General features: G+C 41.5%; 2 protein-coding genes across 2 annotated transcripts in view; one reads left to right on the top strand and one right to left on the bottom strand.

Annotated features, from left to right (window-relative positions):
* Positions 1 to 9887: 9887 nt before the first annotated feature.
* atp1b1a (ATPase Na+/K+ transporting subunit beta 1a) lies at positions 9888 to 20740 on the top strand. Its single transcript, XM_058638158.1, has 6 exons — positions 9888 to 10154; positions 15544 to 15672; positions 17771 to 17926; positions 18100 to 18284; positions 19164 to 19247; positions 19330 to 20740. Exons 1-6 carry the CDS (start codon positions 10061 to 10063, stop codon positions 19585 to 19587), a joined length of 906 nt encoding a protein of 301 aa, XP_058494141.1. The 5' UTR covers positions 9888 to 10060; the 3' UTR covers positions 19588 to 20740.
* nme7 (NME/NM23 family member 7) overlaps positions 20670 to 22720 on the bottom strand; it is a 23475-nt gene continuing 21424 nt past the window's right edge. The window contains exons 11-12 of the mRNA XM_058638157.1: positions 22240 to 22347; positions 20670 to 20801 (exon numbers count right to left, since the gene is read on the bottom strand). Coding sequence (XP_058494140.1) covers positions 20769 to 20801; positions 22240 to 22347 — 141 coding nt within the window. The 3' untranslated portion in view covers positions 20670 to 20768. The remainder of the gene's footprint in view (positions 20802 to 22239; positions 22348 to 22720) is intronic.

The following is a 22720-nucleotide window of genomic DNA, read 5'->3' as shown; positions in this document are numbered from 1 at the left end:
TCCATCACAGGGCCACATATAGAGACAAACAACCATTCACTCACTCACTCACACCTACGGGCAATTGAGTGTCCATAATTAAACCATTTATTGCAATAAATGAAATTGCAGTTAGACCGAGCACAGGGAGCGCGATATAGGAAACTCCAATCACTACAAGTGTCCAAGCAGGACAATGAACAACATTTTAAACTGGTGAGCATGTCAAATTCTTTTTTAGAAAGGTGGAGTGTTGGCGAGGCAAGAAGTGAGTTTTACTGTTATTTAAATGTGATATCAGACTCAGAAAGACTTCAATGATTTAAACCCTATTGTACGCAATTCTAACCCTCATCCTTTATCCGGACTTTCAAATCTGACCCGGAAGAGACAGTTTGGTGGCGTTACTTAGGTTTTTTAATTTATTTTTTCTTTAGTTTTTAGTGCAGTGATTTGTTTAAGACAATATTTTAGAAAATGTTCCATTTACGCATTAGCCAGTGGTGGTTCCACGCAATTCATTTTGCAGTCTGGACGTGGAGGGGTGAATATCTCCTGCTTTTGAAGTGAGTGACCACAGGGGTCTGACTATACTGTCACTGAGTTAGCAACACTGATGAGCACAGTAAACACAACGAGAAACAGGTGAAACACATTAAAGAGGGAGGAGACAATCACAGAGGCGGGAAACTTGACAGGAAGTGAAAAGTAACAAGACAAGGGTTACCAAAATAAAGCAGGAAAGACAAAGTAAGCATGGATATAAATAAATAAGAATTCAGGGAGCTTGGTGAGAGTGTGGCTGTGACTGGAGCGTGAATAATAGATTACAGTCAGCTGACTGTCAGCTGATTACAGTATGACTACCATGTCCAAGGTGTGATTAAGTGCACACCTGTATCACCCTCTGCTCACCCTCTGCTCACCCCCTGGTCCGAGACACCAGTTTGAGACATGGATGCCAGGTCTCATGGAAAAGCAGGTTAAGGTATAAACTTGTTCTACATTAACTTAAGAATAGGTTTGTTGTTTTATCCCACTATTATACAGACTTTGACCCTGCGATGGACTGGTGACCTGTCCAGAGTGGATAGATTATCATATATATATATCCTTTAGATATTATTAAGTAAAGCAGGCACAAGAGGCTTGTGTTGCCATTAACAAATATGCAACTATGTAATAGGGTTGCTGAGAATTCTGTGTCCTTCACTCTACGATTAAGGCTTAATCATCAGTGTCATTTCATGGAATGTGTCTCCAAACAGGCATGGCATCTGTAATCTAATCTGCCGCAGAGAGCATTGGGCTGTTTGTGATCATAAATCACACCGTGGAGAGGGAAAATGTACAAAAGGACACTAATTCAGTACTGAGTAAGAAAAATGGTGGCCCATCGTGAAAGATTCAAGATTATCTAGATTATCACTGTTTACACAAAAATGGAAACATGATCCCATCTCGTAGTTCCATTACAAAACACACTTCACACATTGAAATGAATCTAAATGATGCACCTGCACCACATACTGTATTAATAACTTCACAGGGAATCAGAGCTGACAGTTTATGAACTGTACACTGTAATCTGCTGCAGGTGAGTCTTTAAATAACAAGACACAACATGTCAAATGACAGTTTAAATTTAAGTATGCATGAAAACAAAACAGAGAAAAACACAGCGAGAATGTGATCAGGTGGGATTTATCAGCCCAAACACTCACTGGATATCCATCCATCACCCATGTCACTCAGCCTTTGAAGGTCAAAGGGCAGCTGGAGCCACTTCCAACTGTCATTGCGTGAGATTCAGCTCAGTCTATTACAGAGCCACATACACTTTAATGATCAATTTAGAATCTTCAGTTCGCCTGACTTCAATCTTTATTGGCACTTTTCCATTATACAGCTCTAGCAAAGAGAAAGGAAAGGATCTTTATTGTCATGATAGAACTGAAATTGCACAACAAGATTGCAAGGTCAGATGATCAGAGCCACTGCGACTGAGCGCGCCGCCACAGGGGACCACACTGGCCCAATGTTTTCGGGTGGAGTCAAGCTCTACTCGGCTCTCATTAGAATCAGTGAATTAAAAAGTTATATTTACCGAATCATTTAGTAAATAAGTACTTCCTGCATGACCAGAGTAGTGTTAGAACTATATAATGGATATAATAATATCCACAGGACCAGGAATCGAGCCAGGACAGTTGTTAATAACATGAGGATAAGCAGTGTAGAATGAGAGACTGACTGTCTTTTAAGTTGGTAACTATGAAGCTGGTTTCATTGCTGCAGGTGATAGCTCTATTAAACTTAAACTATTAAAAAAAACAAAACTTTAAACCTTGCACCTTCAAAATTTTTTAATAAATAATCCAGGTCCAGGCACTCAAGATGGTTTATAAAAACATAAAAGGCCTTTAATTTAGGACTCGTATCGGCTTGTACCTTCTTCAGGGTGAAGAGACACACTGAGACAAACAGTGAGTGTAATGTTAATTATACTGTCAGCGAATGTACTTTGTAACTAAAAATGTTGTTTTATCTAACGTCTGACCATATTTATTATGCATAACATATTTAACAGAACACAAGTATACTGGAGCTGTACAGTGTAGTGATGTGGAATCGAACCATGTTGATAAAAATAAAAACAAGACAAATTATCCTCTTACAGCATCAGCTCTTACTGTGGTCACAGTGGAAAATGATGTGACGTGTTGTTTATTGATTTAGCCATGTAACCCTAACCCTGCAGGGCATACGCTCCATCAGCAGGCTCAACAAACATCCCCTCCTTCCTACGCTGCCTCTGCCACATAGTGAGAATCTCTTTAGCCAATGCTTACCGATTAAATAGACATACTTCACATATTTTAAATATTAAAGGTTTGTAAAGTTTAGGAGTGGTTGCTGGCATGAATTGCTACCCATGAGTCAGTAATCCCTTTCAATACTCCTTGGAGCTTGTGCAGTCACCACGTACGGTTCACGCAGACTCAAACATGTGCTCTCATTCATCCCTGCAGAAACTAAGCCTCATGAGTACTTTAGGCAAGGGCCTTGTTTTAAAGAGGTTGCCCTCTTGCACTGCCATATTTGTACAGCAGCATAGTGATGCAGTGGTTGGCATTGTTGCCTCACAACAAGCAGGGTTAAGGTTAGTGTTAGGGTCTTCTGTGTGGAGTTTGTATGTTCTCTCCTGGGTACCACGGCTTTCTCCCACAGTCCAAAAAGCTGTTTTGCATTTACATTAGGAATAGTACCAAAATAACCAGCCCCTTCCGTTCCATTTCTTGGCACCCTTCCCTTGGGGTACCAGAGTAAAATGGTATGGTACGTTTGACCCTAACCCGAACCCAGTCAGCTCATTGAGTGACAGAAAAACATCACTCCCTTGTGTCTTCAACGCCTGCAGTCTCATACAAAGTTGACGTCTTGTTGAGACCAATGTCACTTGTCCATCATACAGTTCTCACACTACTCGGCTCGACTCGACTCTACTTGTTGTTGTTTTTGCCTTCCATTAGGGATAGTACCTGGTGCCTGGTGCTTTTCTTGGTACCTGCTCTGGCGAGGTTCCATGCAAGCTGATCCAAGACCAAAATGTGACGTCAATAGACTTAAAAATATTATGTAAGTATTTCAGTTTAGGGCCACAAACCAATGTGGTTTCGATAGGTTCGATGTCGTCGCTTGTTGTCGCACCGTTGCGACGTCACACTTTGTATCTTTCTGACACGGCAGAGCACACACTCCGCCTACCAAGTAAAAGTTCTGTTCTCAGTCGAAATGCAAGCCTGACCAAGGGCTTGAACATTCCAAACCGTACCGAAGTGTACTAAACTGTTCCATTTTTTGGCACCCTTTCCTTGGGGTACCAGGGTAAAATGGCACATAAGGTCAAGCTGGAGCTAGACCAGCTCCTCCCACGGCTGATTGACATAAAAATTTCACTCCCTTGCGACTGGTGCAAATATTCTATAGAAATTGAGTTCTACCACTAAGAAGAAGAAAAAAGACAAAAAGAAGAAAATGGCAGCAAACACCAGCCAGCCATTGTTGTCTGTTGTGTCACGTTGTGTCACGTTCGCCATGCCAGTGAGCATGGCGTCCACATGCGCTACACAAATGAAATATTACACTGACATTTACCCTCATTTGAGTATGAATGGAACTGCCGGCTCTTTGGGGACACTGAAGACGGTAAATATGACCCCGTGTGTGCTGAAGGGTAGTGCACTGAAGGGTTGTGTGCTGAAAGGGCGTGCCAACCTCTCCCAGAATAATGCTTGAAATACGGAATTCATGTAAACTTTTCCAGGCGGGAACACGACCACAAGGTATTTTATTTGCAGGCTCTTAACAAAGATGTGTTTGTACTAGACAGCACAGGGAAAGAATATGGTCAAATCCAACGATGAGCTAAAACTTTTCTTCCACTAAATGACAGTTAAGGACAAACACTGACTCCCTATTTGACACATTTTTGTAAATATTGAAGAACAGTATGATATTATCCATGTCATATCCTCTTTGATGATATTATAATCTTTGTGACTTGGAACAGAATGAGCAACGAGTGTGTAAGCTTCAAGGTTAACTCTAAAAAAAAGCTTGATAAGTTGTTTTTTTTATCGTATAATGTGACATACACTACGCACTGACACTTGTTACCATGACAACAGTCTCTGATATTCAGAGTCTGTGTGAGTGACATGAACCCAGGGGCAGCTCCTCAAGAGACACAGGCAGTAAAAACTTCATGCCTGGGATTTGTACAGGTATTCCTTATGGCAACTGCAACACTGGGTCCACTGTTATGATTCCCTCCCAGTTTTGAATACACCAGTCCCAAGCCCTTGCACCACCACTCCCACTAACGCATACAGTGCAAGCATTAACTCGTATGTCCAACGGTAAGCAGCTACCAGGCTCACTCTCACTCATGTTTCATTAATCAAATGATATGGATGTGAAAAACGAGCTATTTTAAGCTTTTGCAGCTCGACACGATCAACTACTGGTGGAGGAATAACTTTTAAGCCGATCCGGCCTGCTGAGGTTTCTCTCTGCCAACATTTCTACTCAAAGCAAGTTTTGACAAGAAAACAACCGTCTCAGTTACACATAACAAGGATTGTTGTGAATTTTAAAGTCCCTGTTTCTAATATTGATTTGAACTGAAGTGTTTGGCCCTATATCAGTATGTATCCCCACTGTCACAGAGCCTGCACAGGAGGACACTTTCAGACCTTTTACCACATAGACATGCTGTTGTTGATGTGCTGCTCAAGTCCAGCTGATATGCTGCATACCAGATTTCATCCACAACCTATCTCAGAATGCTGCACCTCTTGGCAATCTTGGCAAACCCTTGATCTACGCAAACATTGGGCTGCTATGTTATCACTTCAGAATCAATAGTCTCACAATGGAGTGTATTCCACTGTTTGCCCTCTATGGTGTGAAAACAGACTGTGCAGCACATAACATGGGCTGTTGTTTTGGCACTTTCAGACACACTTATTTCAATGAGGGAAACAAGTTGTGGTTTATAAGTTTGACTTGGATCCAATCTGAGTGTCAAATATTTTTGAGTTGGCCTCTTTTTCTTTTTTTACCTTGCACTTGTTTTTCCTCTCATTTCCTGAACATACCTTTTGAGAATTTCTGTCTTTTGTTTATAATTCACTGTAGTTGTCATGGAAAAGGTTTTGGCAGTTAAGTCTGTGGTCTTCGCTTTTCCCCAAATCAACATGAAAAACTTTTTATTTCTTTTTGTATGTGTGTGTGTTTATCTCGTGGCAGCCATGGGTGCTCATGATGACAGAGGTATTCTTATATTCTGTATATTAGCCGGTAAGTTGCTTTGTTCCTGTAGCTTGCAGAATACAGTAGCATTGGCACTATTTTTATTATATAACAGATTAATAAGAAATAATGGCAATAAAGGCAACATATGTAACTTTTGGCCTCCACTGCATTTGAAGCAATGGTCCAGAAACTTTAGCTTGTAGCACCGCGTAAGCAAGAGACCAAACCAGTTTACTGTCTTTTGTCAGCGACTTATGAGTTCATTGATCAGAATAAATATGGAACAGCTGAAACCAGTCTGACCAGTCTGGTCTCGTTTTTATTTACATCACTATCCACATCCTTAGCTCAAGTGGAAAGGGAACTTGTAATCAATGGGTTGCCGGTTTGAGCAAAGGACCCCGCTAGGTCAAGGGCTGGGGTACCCCTGAGCAATGTATCAAATTCCCTTTGCTCACTGTTAATTGGACACTGAAGATTGACCCCAGACACAGGGGGGAACATCCAGTGTAGTCCTTGTGCCAGTACCAAGGTCGAGTAAATGGGAGGGTTGCATCAGGAATGGCATCTGGTGTAAAAAAATCAAACATGCGGATCATCCAATGTGGCGACCCCTAGAGAGGGAGCAGCCAGAAGGGAGAGGGAAAAAATGTATCCACGGCACTGGAAAGGCCAGTCTTCATTCTCAGAATGCGCCTCACGGAACGCCCTCCATGATTCAAATCAGTTAGACTTTAAGAGCAGACACCCTCCTCCTCCCCCTTATTATCTGTAACAGAAGCCTTTAATGGGAACTAGAGCTGCAGCTCAGTCCATGGTACTTATCATGCTGGACCCATCTGCAGCCTTTCATACAGTGATCGCCTGCATCCGGATATTTCCTTTGCTCTGTGTTACGGGCATCTTGGGAAATTGCTATCTGGGTTTGAATCCTGTCTCGCTCAGTACGTTTCCATGCAAAGTTAAGTCCCGTCAATCGCCATTCCGAGTTTTCCTACCATCCATTACCTTAAAAATATCACTACTACATATACTGGTCTGAATTTCCCCATGTTTTTGTCTCTGTTTTATTCTTCTGTGTACCATCTTCCTCTATTACGTCTGGGTATTAGCATGAGCAGAGCGACAGGGCCAGCTTGAGTCTGACTCAACTTCCAGTCACTTTATCTGGGTCTGACTTTGAGAAATTCAAATTTAGTAAAAATTCCTATTCTCAAAAATTCCTCTTTTTTTCCAAAGTCATGAAAATGTACTGACTGGGTGCTGGTTCAAAGCTACGGCCCCAGAGGGGCTGCTTTGTGATGTGCACTATTTCCTTTTCCTTTTCTGTGATGTAAAGGGTCAACAGGAAACGGATTCAATACACACTAGCCCATAGAGAGATCAGATGTACACGGCCAATAAAACGATTTTCTCCTCCGCATGTATGTATACTCGGACTCGGAAAGTTGTCCAATGGCCTGTTTTAGTCGGACAACGGCCTTAGCTAATCTGGTATCATTCCCACCAGATCACCCCCATATTCTGTTTGCCTCTCACATGGGTAAGGGAATCTCACCTTCAACTACACTTCTTTAAACCTGAAATATTTATCATCCCACCTAAACAATTTCTCCAAAGCAACATCGAAATAAAAGCTGCAACCTGTGTTAAACAGACCCTCAACGTCCCACGATGTCGGGTGTGTATGCTGAATGGCTATACTGCAGATGTATGCTATCACTAACTAAGGAAGCTGGACAGATACAATTATAAATGTCAGAAAAAGTTGAATACAATGTTTCTAGTTTCTGTAGTTTGAGCACACTAACATACATTGTTTGTAGTTAGGGTAGCAGAATAAAGATAATAACAAAAAATGATAATAATAGATAGACTAATAGATACGTCTTCAGTATCTCTCTGCCATCCAAGGTTGGGAGAAACCTAAGTGTAATCTTATCCTCATTTGACCATGTTGCCTATTTTATTCCACTGCTCAGTCTTGGCTCCTGCATTTCTCCAAGAGACGTCATCTGACACGACCATCTGCACACAAGGCACTCTCAGTGCCGAGTGGTTCCCTGAGAGTGAAACACGCTACCAGAGTCTATCAGAGCAGGAGCGTCAAGCTCTTCTGTGACCTCCCAACTGCACCTACTGTGCACTTCTGGTCCACTATGTCTTATTTATTATGTCCCTTGGATAAAAATCAACCATAAAAATGGTTGCCAAAAAGACTGCAGTGGTAGGAACCACACACACATTCACATTTGTTTGTGGTTCTCTGTGATTTCTCGGCACAGTGTCATCATTTTAGTGACAATGAGCAGGAGATCTGAAATGTTCTTCAAATCATCTATGTGTACTTTAAAAAGGTTTAAAGACTGGATAACATACATTTAGAAAGGTAGTTGGTTTCCATGCTGTAGTTACTGTGCTATTTACCCTTACTTACTAACTTTGTGCTATTAGAAGTTTTCCTTTATTACATAGTAGTGGAAGGTATTTGTTTTTAATGAAAACAGAGCCGTGTGGGTGTAGCCTTAGCTGAATGTTGCCCTGCAGTTATTATGGTGGACATTCACTCAACAATTTTAATTTAATACTGACCAAATGCAAACGGGAGTTCTTGTTGTTTCACTCCAACTGTGTATGAGTAAATCATCTGCAATGTAAAGACAGAGCTCACAACACTGCTCGGCTTGACTCAACTCGACGCTACTCGAACCTTTTTGATTTTCCACGAGTGATATTACCTGGTGCTTTTTTTAGTACCTGCTCTGACGAGGTTCCGAGCGAGCTGAGCCGATAAAATGTGCACAAATTGATTGGTCAGAGAGTGATGTCACTGGAAAAGTCACGAGCGAGAATGAAAGCGCACAATGCCAAACTGTAGATCATGTTTTCAGAATAAACATTTAGCAAGGGAATTTCTAAAATCTCAATATTTGCCAGAGGAGTCTGGTGTATTTAGTGACAGCACTGCTCAACGCTGGTGATGGTGAGCTGAATTACAACCACGTTCAGCTGTATTTCAGTGTCAGTGTCATACAGGAAGTACACAACTATTTTGTGAAGAAACAGTGTAATTAACACATTCTTATGATTCAGTACACCGAAAAGACCTTCACTAGTTTGTATCTAGAACTGTATCATAGAAAAGCGTCATAAATGATAAAGGCTGCACATACACTGCTACATTTTCATTTGAAAACTTGAACACAATCTGCGTTCATATCAACATTTCAATTGCCTATATGCATTGACTATATATATATACTTACATTACTTGTCATTAAGGGGATTCAATTAGTGTTGGTTTTAGCAGTTAGGGATTCAAAATGGCCTAAAAGGTAAAAGGTGGAGCTCTGCTGCATCAGTGTATACAGCCTCTGCTAAATTCATCACTAAACACTCTTGGTAACTTTTACCAGAGTTTAATGGCTTAATGAATACCAGGAAGAGGCTGTTGTGTATCAACACATCTTAACACATATTACACAGTACAGAGAATTAGACAGAATTAAAAAGTGATGTGTACGTGTACAGCACATTTCATTTTGCGTCCATGTAAACAGTGATTGGTGAGTTGAGTTGTGGCCGCTAAGACCAAACCAAGAAGCAAATTCAGATTATTGTTTTTGGAGCTTTGCAACACAAACTATGACAGCAGCATTTTTACACGTCTCTATTGTTGGGCCTGTAAAACCTCTAAAACCTCTAAACCTGTAAAACACAGACATCCTGAGCACATTTGAAATGACAATAAAGAAGTGTTGATGTAGCACAGTCTTCATGCCTTTCATCTTGACTTTGATCGTACGTTAAAAACCTTATATCGTGACTAACGTCGTTGCTATGACATTGTCAACTGTTTTTCTGTGGACCCTCCTGCAGTGTGTGTGTGCGTGCGTGCGTGCGTGAGTGAGAGTGTTCATTGTTGTGCATGCCTGTAACAACCGGCAACAACCAACAACCCCCATCTGCCCTCCCCCTTCCTTTTTGCCTCTTACGCAAAAAGCATTGGAAGATTGTGATTTGTTGAAGTCACCCCCTCCCACTTGGGGGGGTTTCACTTATTACGGCAGCTCGCAGGCGGAGTCGGTTTCCCTGAGAGATAAATTGTGTGTGGTACAATTGGTCGAGACGGGTACGAGTGTGTCCTTTCGCGTTTCCTGTGAGGGACAAGCCAACAGTCTCTAACCCGCCACCACCACCGGACTCCAAAACCACCACAACACACACTATCCTTTTGTTTTTGACCTGAGACAACGAGAACATGGCGGGAAATAAAGACAGTGACGGCGGATGGGGGAAATTTGTGTGGAATTCAGAGAAGAGAGAGTTTCTTGGACGCACTGGATGCAGTTGGTGTAAGTAAACCTTCTTCTTCTTCATGTTCGACCGATAACTGTCAAGAACCGTCGAGTTGAACATGTTTCAATGTAGCCAGCGAGGCGTCAGTAAAGTCAGTAAAACGCTGGTGGTGTTTTCTTGATAATTTTATTCACATTTCTCCTCTGACTGTGAGTCAGGCGACACCTGTTAGAGCTCAGTGGCCGCGACACGCTGCGTCGTGACTCCGGCGTTTTTAAATGGAGGCTGCGCGTGAAGGAAGGGGCAGAAAGACGGAGGCAAAAAGTTGAGTCGGTTAAATCACAAACTCCTCCCGTGAAACATGAAACCATGAGTTCCGCTGACTGCACATGCTACAGGTCGCGTGCTTGGCATCAATCAACGACGAATTCAGCGTTTTCTCCATTTCGCTGCTCGGTCAATGTTCGGTAATGTCGGGGAAACGGTGTAAAACATGTTGACCGGTGTTTCCTTTTCCTCTAAATGACGTCGTGCTCAAATGAGAAGGCTGTGGTGTCAACATGAAGGACGTCATCTGCCTTAAAAACATCACAACCGTCCGTGTTTTTGTGTCTGCAAAAACCACAAGATACTCCGTTTAGTTTGATTGTGTTGTTTAAATATCGGATCACATTTTAAATGGACACGTTCACACCATTGGAAATAAAATCTCATCTTAAACGATTACTCAACAAGCGAAACAGTGCATGTTGTAGTTGATTAATAATCGAGTAATAGTTGCAGCACGTGAAATGAGCATTAAGAGGAAAGATGGAGCAAAAATGTATAAGTCGCACTGTAAATGAATGGGTCTGGCTCCGTTCTACATGTATATATATATATATGTATATATATATACGTATATATGCTGTTTAAAGCTAACATCAAACACAGTGTGGAGTCAAATGAAAAGGTGTTTTTTTCCACTCTTCTCGAGCCTTTGATTAATAAACGTCCTTTGTGAAAAGGTCACCCTGAAGGACAGTGAGTGTGGTGGGCAGGAGGGAAAGTTGTTGTCTGACCACTCTGCTAATGTCGCCTCTCTGTTAGAGGAGCACAGCTTAATAAACATGATAAATATCTTGTATTTCTTATTATTATTATTCCTCTGTGTTAATGAGCCTCATAGCTCATGTGGGGCCTGCTTTAGTCTTTCACTCAAACCTCAGATCATCGTTTTAAAGACTTTGAAGACGATGTTGATTTGATGGTATAACTGCACAGCGTTCCAATCCATAGAAACCGTTTTACTTCTTACCAATAAAACGGGCTTTTTTTGCCCCCCCCGTGTTAGAGACAGTCGACAGACAGACCGACACCACGGTGCAGGAGCAGATCACGACTCACATGTCTCCAGGGCCGCACCTCCACCCCCCCCCCCCCCCCCCCCCCCCCCCCACCGTTCATATTCATACAATGAATGCACGACACGAATGAAAAGTTTAAAATCTTCCTTTAAATCAAACATCGTGTTTCCCGGTGAATGTTGCTATTAACCGGTCATTAAACAGGAGTCGTGCCGCGCTCGTGTTCGCCACCGACAAACACCAAAGCTGGGCTTTTATTTTCTTTCCATCGATTGAAGTGTTTCTTGTAATATCAGCAGCTGTGTTGTTGTTGTTTCTCTGACAGTGAGCATGTGTTATTACTGTGTTTGTGCGTTAGTCGTGACAGACTGATGTCGCACTATGTAAAAAAAAAAAAAAAAAAAATGAGAAAGTGCTCTAAAAAGCAACAGGTTATTATGGTGTGTCTGTGTCTGTGTGTGTGTGTGTGTGTCATTGAGTTGTTGGCTCATGGTCAATGTAAGAGCTTTAAAATCACATTAAAAAGCTAAATAGTGACGTGAAACCGTGGCTGTTAATGAGTTGTGTTAAAAAAAAGGAAATCAGGAAACGTGTGTTTTTAATGTGTTTTTTTATGACGCAGCTGCTGTTTTTTTTGTTTTTTTTTGTCTGTGTGGAAATGTATTGTAAAAGCTGCTGCTGTTAGACCTTTGGTTGCTTTGGGGAAAAAACAGTCACATACATGTGGCGTGAACGTGGGGACTGTGCTGCAGCAGAAGTGTGGTGGGGGAGGTGCTCTCCATTCAAACTCTCACCACTAGTGGGCCAAGCTTCTGTGCTATTTACATCTGTGGGCAGCACAGTTGATATGTGGCCTTCACTGACTACAAAATGGTGTTGCTGCGTCGCACTGACTCAGAGTTGAGCTTGTGTTCTCAAATCTCAGGTGACTGATTTTACCACAGCTCGTGTTCCACATTTATGAGCTAACGCATGGAAAAACAACTATTATCTATTATTATCTCTCATATACTCATTTATCAATGCATTACTTGGTTGTGAAACGTCAGGTTACAGTTTATTTATAGAGCATGTTTCGTACGACCACTGTTGACCAAAGTGGGGAAACAGACTTCAAATGCAAATTATAAAAATGAGACAATACAAAAACTTAACATGCAGCACAGTAACTAAAACTTTAAACTTCACTACACACGACTCTGTTTTGGTTCATGAACACATTTAGCCCCATATCCACTTGTCCATATCCTCGCTACGCCTACATTTTTAACCCTAAAGATGAAGAACTTCAAAAACACTGCTGAAAACTATGGGACTTCATTTTAGTGTGGACCTCTGAAAACGATGACGCAGTGTTTCACCTCCTCGTCAGAGTTGTAACAGAAATCTTTGCTCCACAGAACGTCAGAAAACGGTCATCGTTCTTGATACATTTTTAAAATAGTTGCTGACTAATTGAGCAAAAGATTAATAATCAATTCATTATTGCAGCCCTAAAAAAACAAATATCTGCAAATGAAAGAATGGGCCCCATGATTGCATCGACACACACACACACACACACACACACACACACACACACACACACACACACACACACATCTAGTGTACCTGAATACTCACATGATGTATCTTTCAGATGTTTTAGCGTGGATAGGATGTAGCATGGATGTAGCTTCAAACTCAATGTCTCGAGGCAGTTGAACAGTCAGAAAATGATGATCCACAATTGTCTCAAACCACATGAATAGAATATTAAAAAGAGTGATTCATGTTGTAATCAATTACCACTTCATTATAATTGCAGCCTGGATAACAGTCATTGAGCACAATGGTCTAATAGAAGTGAACAGTCTGTCACACTTCCCTTCACATGCATCCAAAAATCCTGTCTTTGAGACAAATCTCACACCAAAGTTTGAATCACACAGAAATGGTGCAGTCGTGCTCCACAGGAAAAACATTGGTGTAACAATGTTAGCAGGTGTGGTCATATCTCAACATCAAATCAAGAGTTTCTAACGTTTAACATTTCCCCTACGCTTTACTCGTGCATTCAGAAAAGGTGAGCATGACAATGCCTCCGCTGGGTGCTTTTGCTGTTGTGGTACAAGAGAAACTGCCTCTTGTGCACCGTGTGCACCGTGTGCAGAGTAAAGGATGTTGCTCTGGATCTCGTGCTGGAAACACTGCTCACGTGTTTGTAGCGTAGCTATGGCATGGACTGAGTAGGCCGAGCGAGCTGACTGAATTTCCTCCCCACAGTTTGACTGTCTGTGGCAGGAAATAACGAGGCTTTGGCGCTGAACCCGCCAAACTGGTTTCACAGTGGCTGGTCTGAAAAGGTGGAGGAAGTAACTACTGCACCAACAGCAAATAACGTCAGGAACACTGATAGTCAACTAGCACGGCTCTCTGTTTGGACATGAAGGAACCTGACAACAAGCAACAGTCTGTCACTGACATTGTTGGCCGATCTTATCTGTTTTTATATCACAATTGTTCTCAAAGACGTCATAGAGTTAGTGACTTTTTACCATTGTTCCATCCCCACCACCCCCCCCCCCCCCCCGGCTATGCTCATTGACCAGTATCACGTGACACATCTGAAGTCAAGTCAATATGAGCTGGCTTCATAGTAGATGAGGAGCTGCCGCTAAATAAGGACTCAAAATCTGCCTTTGACGAAAGTACATATAAAAGTCTTATTCTGAAGCTATGAATCCAAACAACTTCAATTTTAAATATTCATGAGAATAATATTCCGTTTCTGTCTAAATGTACCCTCTGGATCTCGCTGTTGACAGTATTGAACAATAGGCCAGAGTTTTTAAATGCAATAGTGTGTTTTAAAATGGCTCAAATAGGAAAAATAAATGTTGATAGGCTGGATATTTTCACCAGTATGTGTTACAATCATGAACTAAACACTAAATAATGAATGAGATTTAATATTGACCTAATAAAACCAAGTATTTTTTTCACTGATTTTCTAATACTAACAGTGCTATACTGCATATATTAACATACTGTATGTTCATAACTCTCCCAAGAGTTTCATGTTTACGTCAGATGATCTCTTAAGTGCAGAGAATAAAGTATAGTTATGTGTGTGTGTTGCTCTATTATAGGATTAGATTAGATTAGATTAGAGAACGGTGAATTTGAACCATAGCCATATGTTGTTTGTGGAGACGTTAAATACCATTTCAGTGTAACATGTCAGAGTTGTGGAACAGTAACAGTATCACTGGAGAGAAACAACAATAGAAGGAAACATATAACACAAAAGCCAGTGAGAGGACAGACCCTCATTTGTAGAGCGTCTTCTCCTTTAATAACCTAAATGGGAAAGAAAGAGACAAACAACGTTGGCAAATGGGAATGTTTTGTGTGAAGTGATCACAGATGAAGCCAGAGACGTAGAAACCCAAGGCTGCTTTTGTTCATTTATGCGTCTGACTGATGGAAGTGGCGACATAATGGGGGAAGGATCTCGTGTGACTGGAATGATGACTGACTCACCCTGTTGTACTGGAACTGTAGCCCTCCCACTGTTGCATAATTAGGGTACAACTTAAATTGGGTTTTTGAAGAAAAAAACCCAAACAACCTTCATTGTTCTTCGATGTTTTTGTCTTTAAGAGAAATAAAGAGATCAAACTGTGTGGAGTTCATTTATGGAAGATCTATTTAATGCAGTTCTCTTTTGTCCACATTGAACTCTTCAAAGATCAGGTCTCTCTTACAGAGACTTGGATTGACCATTTGTTTTTCAGCACTCAATATGAGATTTAAAGTTTCACATCAACAACACACAATGTCAAATATGTTACATTAACGTACGTAACGTAGCAGGATAATCAGAAAAGGTTGTTTTTGGTCTCTGCTATCATTGGAGACGTTCTGTTTTCAGCTTGTCCATATCTCTAGAACACTTTGAGACTCAAGGATAATCTTAGTAGATTTTGGTCATTTCTGGTCAAGGTGACTGTGACCTCACAGTAACTCAAGGATTCATACACTAATTATTAGAAAATACATTTGGAATAGTTGTTCAGTTGTAATTATTTTCACGTTTCCTTTTTTCCTCCCACAGTTAAAATCTTCACGTTCTACTTGGTTTTCTACGGATGTTTGGCTGGAATCTTCATCGGGACCATTCAGGCTTTGCTGCTGACTTTAAGTAACTACAAGCCCACCTACCAGGACAGAGTCGCTCCTCCAGGTAAATGAAATCTTTTTAAAATGAGCTTATTATGTGACGGTGAAGAGATGGAGGATTTAGTTTTTGGCTCCGTCACCTTGACGATGTGATAGTGGAGAGTGTGTTGGGGTGTGCCTTTAAGCTGTTACTCTATCAGAAGTCTGTCTGACCTTAGATAGGTTTTCAGCCATTTTGTCCTTCACTCCTCTCAGCCTGTCAATGTTTCTCCCCTCAGGCTACAGGGGAACGGTGGAAGCTTTTACACCCACTGTGACTGAAACAATGATTATGTGTCACAGCCTACATGTTTACGTACTTAAGAACAGAAGCCAGAAGTTTGTAAAAGAAAAAGATTGTGTTTGGTCAGAGTTTACAGAGGCCGCTAATCCCGTTCTTCTGAGAGTTATTCCACTCTCTGCTCCAGTAACAACCATCATTTACTGTCTTGTTTTTGCTTGAATAGCACATGCTGCAGCCTTGCTGGTATTTTTAGCAGGCATTGTAAGCGACCGGCCGCATGTACACGAGTTTTGTCCGTCACTTGTTAACAATCAAAGAGCAGCCCGGCACAGCTACAAAGTAAGTGCCCAGCGCTTTGAGCTGAAGTGAGTTTCCAGCAGTGGCACGATAAGGGAAGCAGAGAGTAGTTAGGCGTTTTTTTTTTGTTTTTTTTTTCCCTCTGAGCTGCCTCTCACTCTGGGGCTAAAAGTTTCCATTGTGAGAGAGAGAGAGACACACATGTGAGTGTGGATGGGTGGGGGCAGGGGACTGGTGAACTTTCACAAGCCTCCACCAGCAAACTCGAATAACGAGATGGTAGTTCTCTCCCGCGCTCTGCTGCACATCTTACTTCAACCTTGCTGCTAATCTACAACAACAAATGAACAGAACCGTGAGCCTGATAAACGTTCATAATTGTTGTGGTGTTGATTTTTTCTCTCTCCACGCCTCTCACTCATCTTATTCTCCCCATGCCACGCCTCACTGAGGTCTGTGGAAAAGTACTGCCGTAAAGAGCTGACGGAGACTGTCTGAGGAAATCCCCAAGACCCTACAGTGTGCGGTCCTAAGATAATAGAGCAGGGACCCATGGTGTCTCTGGGCTCTATAAAGAAAAGCTCACATGATAAACAGGAACTTTACTACTTACATTTTTGTTTATACAAAACAGATTCAACTTCATTTAAAATGCTGTCAGTGAAATATTTGTGGTGAAACTTAGGTCTTGACTTTTTTCTTGATGTTGGTGTTTTTTTTGTGTTTGTCAGATTTTTCACTTTCTTAAATGCAAATATGTTGTGCTTAATTTAAAATAAATAGAATTGCTCCGTGTAACAAAGAAATCATTCAATCTAAATCATTTTAGTTCCGTGGACAAATGATCTCAAATGATTTTTAACATTTAATGACATTTTATGGACCAAACGACTAATTTAATAATGAGATGAATTAAGAAAATCAAGATTTGCTGCAGCATTTGATTTGACCACTGTCCTTGTCGCAGTGTTGAATTTATTGTATAAAGTGTGTTCGTCTCCACTACGCTAGGTGGTGCTACGCCCCCTTTCACCTTGTTAGTATTAAGCGCCATTCCGTGTCCAGTATTTTATGTATTATTCAATTCTGTAAGCAAACAGAGCATAAACTCAGTCACAGTCATTTTAATTCCAATATCTGAGTATGTTATATGTTATGTTAAGATTTTATCCTAGCATCATGTAAACATGTGAGAACACAGTAGCAAGTGAATGTTCTGTTTCAGACAATTCTCCTGCTGCTTGCGAACGTCACATATTCATTTTAAACTCGGGAAAATATCGCATTTTATTGACATTTTCTGAAGTTGAATATCTGAAAACTGCTTCAGAGATCTGCAGGTGCCCAAGAAAATCTATTAGAAACCGTTCCAGTGTCTACGACACTCGATCCAATCCTTTCCACTCGTGAGATTAGGCTGTTTGTCGGTAAATAAGTGGCAACCTTCGCCACTAGATGTGTTTATGAGTTGAAGGGGAGTGCTGACAGCAGCAATAGACAGGAAGTAAGCCAAAAACAATATCTATAGTCAATACATTACCTTTTGTATCGTTGAATCAAAACAATGGTCTCTGTCTTTCAGGTCTGTCACACACCCCACGCTCAGAGAAATCTGAAATCGCTTACACTCGGACTGAACCGAGTACATACATGCCGTATGTTAGCAGCATGAAGAAACTCCTCGAACCGTATGAGGCTGGCGTTCAGACTGATGCCATGAGATTTGAAGACTGTGGAGGCAAGTATAAGCCAATCATCAATCAGGGATCGTCATACACTCTGGCTGATCCCTGATGGGTATGTAACTACCGTCAATTGCAATTTGATTTGTTAAATGATCAGTCCTCAGAAGAAAGTTGAATATTTCCCAGTGTTTTATCTCGTCCTAATGCGTCTGTCTGTACCACGCAGGCGTTCCTAACACGTACACTGACCGTGGAAGTCTGGATAATGACCTAGGACAGAGGATGGCCTGTCGTTTCAGCAAGTCTTGGCTCGGCAGTTGCTCCGGGGAGAGTGATGACACTTTTGGGTTCAGGGAGGGAAACCCCTGCCTTATTGTCAAGCTCAACAGGATTGTCAACTTCAGACCAAGGGTAGGTTTACAGCACGACTCTGCACAGCTGTTCAAGTCCATTAAAGATTCTTTAAAAATGTTTGGACCATTGAAGTGAAACATGTCCGGTCGCTATTTTTCCGTACAGAGCTCCCCCTACTGTTTTGGAGGACATATTTTTACAACATCACTGTAAACATTGTCTCCCGCTTTATTCTCATTAGCAACTTGCACCAATTTGGTATAAGTCTCTGCTAAATTCAGGATTTGGTAATTACTTAACCACTAGTACAGCTTAAGGAAATAAGAGCGAGTTTGCTGCTAGCTGATTGTTAGCTAACTTTGGTTACCCAGACCAATTCACACAATCTAGTCGTCGGTATATCGCATTAGCCCAGCACCACCAAAGCATTCCCACAAAAGCTGTTTGGAACATTTAGTCAACGCAAGAAACAGTTAAGGAGTCATCGTTAAAGAAAATGGTGGATTGTAACTTTCAGAACCCTTTCTTGTCCTGTAGTGGTATCATCCTCTATATACAAGCTATTTAACTCTGTGTGTTAGAGTTAAATAGGGAAGGTGTGAACATTTAGTAATTACTAAAGTCATGTAATTGCTAGTAAAGGTGGTGCAACCTATTTTAATTTAGGAGTAACTTAAAGCTGATACTGTTTGACCTTAAATGCATAAATGTGAATGGATTTGTTGGTTCACACCTGTGCGCTAATGTTTGGATAATGCATGATATGATTGGCTGGTTCTCCCACTGCCACTTGCCCCCACAAACAAAGCCAATGCGCGATGCTGCCCCACTCAAAGTGAATGAGCTGCGTTTTGTGTTGAAGCCTTCGCCACGTACCTGTGAATGCTACATAACCGTCACCCACTCCATTATTCAGCCACCCTCTCTATCTTTCAGGTTCCTACTAACAATGACTCACTGCCAGCGGCTCTGCAGATGAACCAAAATCCCAACGTGATCCCCATTTACTGCAAGAACAAGGTATGTTTGATAGGACAGCATCTGGGTGTGATTTCCTCAGCGTGAACACTGTAAAGATTTCATTCAACCATTGTGTTCGCAGAGAGAGGAGGACGTGAACAAGCTCGGACCGATCAATTACTTTGGCTTAGGCGGTGGCTTCCCCCTGCATTATTACCCGTACTACGGCAAAATGCTGCATCCCCAGTACCTGCAGCCCCTGGTGGCCATTCAGTTCACCAACCTCACACTGGACGAGGAGATCCGCATCGAGTGCAAAGTATACGGAGAAAACATTGACTACAGCGAGAAGGACCGCTATCAAGGACGTTTCGATGTCAAGTTCACAATCAAATCGTGACCTCAGCCGCGACAAGCGTTCTCATTTTAGAAACAAATAAAATGTAGAGAGAATTCAGAGAGTTGAGAAAAAAACAAAAAAACACCACTAGTCTTTTGAACATTCATAATATACAGGACCTACACTTAATCTGTGTGCTTTACACTAGGCTTTTCTGTGTGTTTGTCGAGGGTTAGAATGTAAAATACAAAAAGTAGCAATAGCAAATATTTATTCTACTGTAAATGAAAATATTCCTTGAGCCATGGGATGTGTTCATCTATTACTGTAAAACCGCAATTCCACTACTGACGTGTAGCGTGTTTCTGTCCCCAAAACTATTTCATCCTGATGTGGTTTCTTTATATATTTTTGGAGTGTCCAGTGCCGTAGTCTTGTCCTGTTGTAATCTCCACTTGTCTTATGTCAGCTTCGATGGTCCAAGGTGTGTGTGCGCGCGCGTGCTCGTATCTGTGTGCAGATGTGTTAAGTGTATGTGAGCGAGTGGAGTGTGCGTTAATGTGCTCTGATTCATTCAAATACAAGCATGGTACTCTGAACCTTGAAGGCCCATGTGTGAGTAAATAACAGCGCTTCATGGAATCTTTTTGTTCTGTTTTGTTTTTGCGTCCGTGTGTGTTTCTTTATCCGACTTGTTCAGGTTGACTGTGCATTATTGTTCACCGTTACTTTGCCGTTCACTTCAGCTGTAGGATTTGATTTGACGTTTGTGTTTGATGCGCTTACATCTGTTCATTCTTAATTCATAGTGTAGAGCTTTGTGGGTCCAGCCTAGACGACTGTCACCTCCATGGAATAACAGTGGCAACTCAGTGCTTTGAAATCTGTTTTGCTGGCGACATCACATGAGGTGATGTCACTTACTATTGAATGTTTTAGCCATTTTCATGGTGGAAGAATTTTATATTTATGCAGTTGTACATTTTTTTTCTTTCAAAGTGTAATGTATGAATCCAATACCAAAGTCGCTGGTCAAAAGGATTGAGAATATCAGAGGCAATGCAGTATCCCGTGTAATGAGATGTTTAGTTGGTGTGAAAATACTTATTTCAGTGTTGAAGATCAAAAACACTTGTCAGGAGTCTGCTCTTGTCACTTTATTTAATCTGCAAAAGGCTGAAACAAATAAACAGAAAAATGAGACAACTGTTAAGTCCATGAGTTTGACGTCTTCTTCGCGCTCATCCGTCCAAAATCCTGAAGAAATACTTCACCTGGAAAAGACAAAAAAAAGAAACTTAACAGCAGCTGCATTCACTCATGGGCCACATTGTTAGGTACACAGGGTAGGAGACTTATTTGCTGCTGCTGTAGACCATCTGCTTTGAGGTTAAGCTCGTGCCTTCAAAGACGGTCTTCTGCATCACTTGGTGCCGAGTCGCGATTCGATATGCTGTTGTCAATAACCCATTTGTTTCAGTAATCTCCAAAACGTGTTTTGACTAGGTCTACGTGTCAGTCATCACAGAGATACTAATGTCAATTTAACCTTCTCGTACATTAGAGGTTAAATACAAAGAGAAATTCAAACTAGTCTCTCAAACATGTCTGTGAAGGTTCTCAGTCATGCAGGTCAGTGGAGATGCAGACTACTGGACCTGCTCTTTGGTTCTGATCAATCTCAGAAATGAATTAGCTTCTTCAATAATCAACAATAACACTCTGCCATTCTCTGTAAACCCTTAAGATCATTGTGGGTGAAAGTCTCAGTAGATGAGCAGTTTTTAAAAGACCAGCCAACAAACATGATGCAACATTCAATGTCACTTAGATCATCTTTCCTCCTTTTTCCTCTTTTCTTTTTCTGATGTTCTCACTTTGAACATTTGGACCAGGACTACATGCCTAATACAGTGCGTTGCTCCCAGTGATTTGACATTTTTGCTGTTAGCCTTGTGTTGCTCTCGGCTAACGTGGTGGCACCGCTCGTCCAGTTCATGCATATGCTCGTCCTGCAGATTCACTTGCTCTGTCACCATAGCTTGCATTTGCTCCAGTTTTGGAAATGGTGGAAATGCTAGCTCTGTAGCCACACAGCCATTGTGAGCAGTAAAGGAGTAATATCTCTTTTTTTCATGCCGTGCACTATAAAACTGTCATGGTTAATAAAAAGTAAGCTTCTGAGACACACGCTCACCCAACCACAAGTCCAGCCGATTAGATATTTGCAATAGCAATTAGTTGAACAGGTGTACTTAATAAAGTGACCAGTGATTGTGAGTAATAAAGGAGTACTTCCTCCTCTTTCAAAGCCCCTTCTTGGCCACTATGTCTTAGTCTTGGGAAAATGGCAGCTCAGTCAGTCACAGGCTAATGATTAACAAGGAGGCATTTGTCCAGGCCACAGATCAGGAGTTTTCCTGAACAATGACGCTGAACGGGTCAGACCCCACTCTCTGTAAAACAATGGGTTTGTTTCAAATCCCTCTGTCATTCTTGTTCCTCAACACCAGTGTGATCTGAGGTGGCCCCAGCCCACAGAGCGGAGTCATGGGACTCGGCTTCACACGAGTTGAGGGGGTTTTGTTCTTGGCGAGACGCAAGGTAGCGACTTATGCACGAGCTGAGAGACAATGAGGGGGGAACACATGCACACACCAGAGGAAGTGGGTGTGCTGAGTAGCACACATGTGTCAGTGAGACACCACCCACCTCCAGAACCCCGTCCTCGGGGAGGTCCGTACAGTGAACCGCGTTCTTCACCCTGTCTTTGCCGTAACGAGCGCGCAGCGTGGTCGGGCGGAGATGCCGAGCAATTTCCTGTTAAATGACAAACATAAAAAATAAAACATTAAACATGATGATAAATGAAACCTCTTCAATCCAACAGTTTGTGAACAAATGAACATCGTGTTCAGCACGAGGGTGATGACTCGGCAGCTCAACATGTGATCATGTAGAGGAAGTGACTTCATGCTGACACTTAACAAAACTTACACTCTGAATATCAGGAGTATAAGGAACATGTTAAACTGTAAAAACAATGCAATGGGTGAAAAAGCCTTCATTTATTTATTCACTAAAACATTTAACGTTTTGTGACTTTTTCAAGGAACAACATTTGATCGTGATCACATTATTTTTGAACGTGACGACCAAATACAGACTGATGAGAATAGCAGGAAAACTAGAA

Source organism: Solea solea, chromosome 9 (genome assembly GCF_958295425.1).
Source record: "Solea solea chromosome 9, fSolSol10.1, whole genome shotgun sequence".
Lineage (NCBI taxonomy): Eukaryota > Metazoa > Chordata > Actinopteri > Pleuronectiformes > Soleidae > Solea > Solea solea.
The sequence above is the reverse complement of the archived record's forward strand: the minus strand, read 5'-3'. Positions and strand labels throughout refer to the sequence as shown.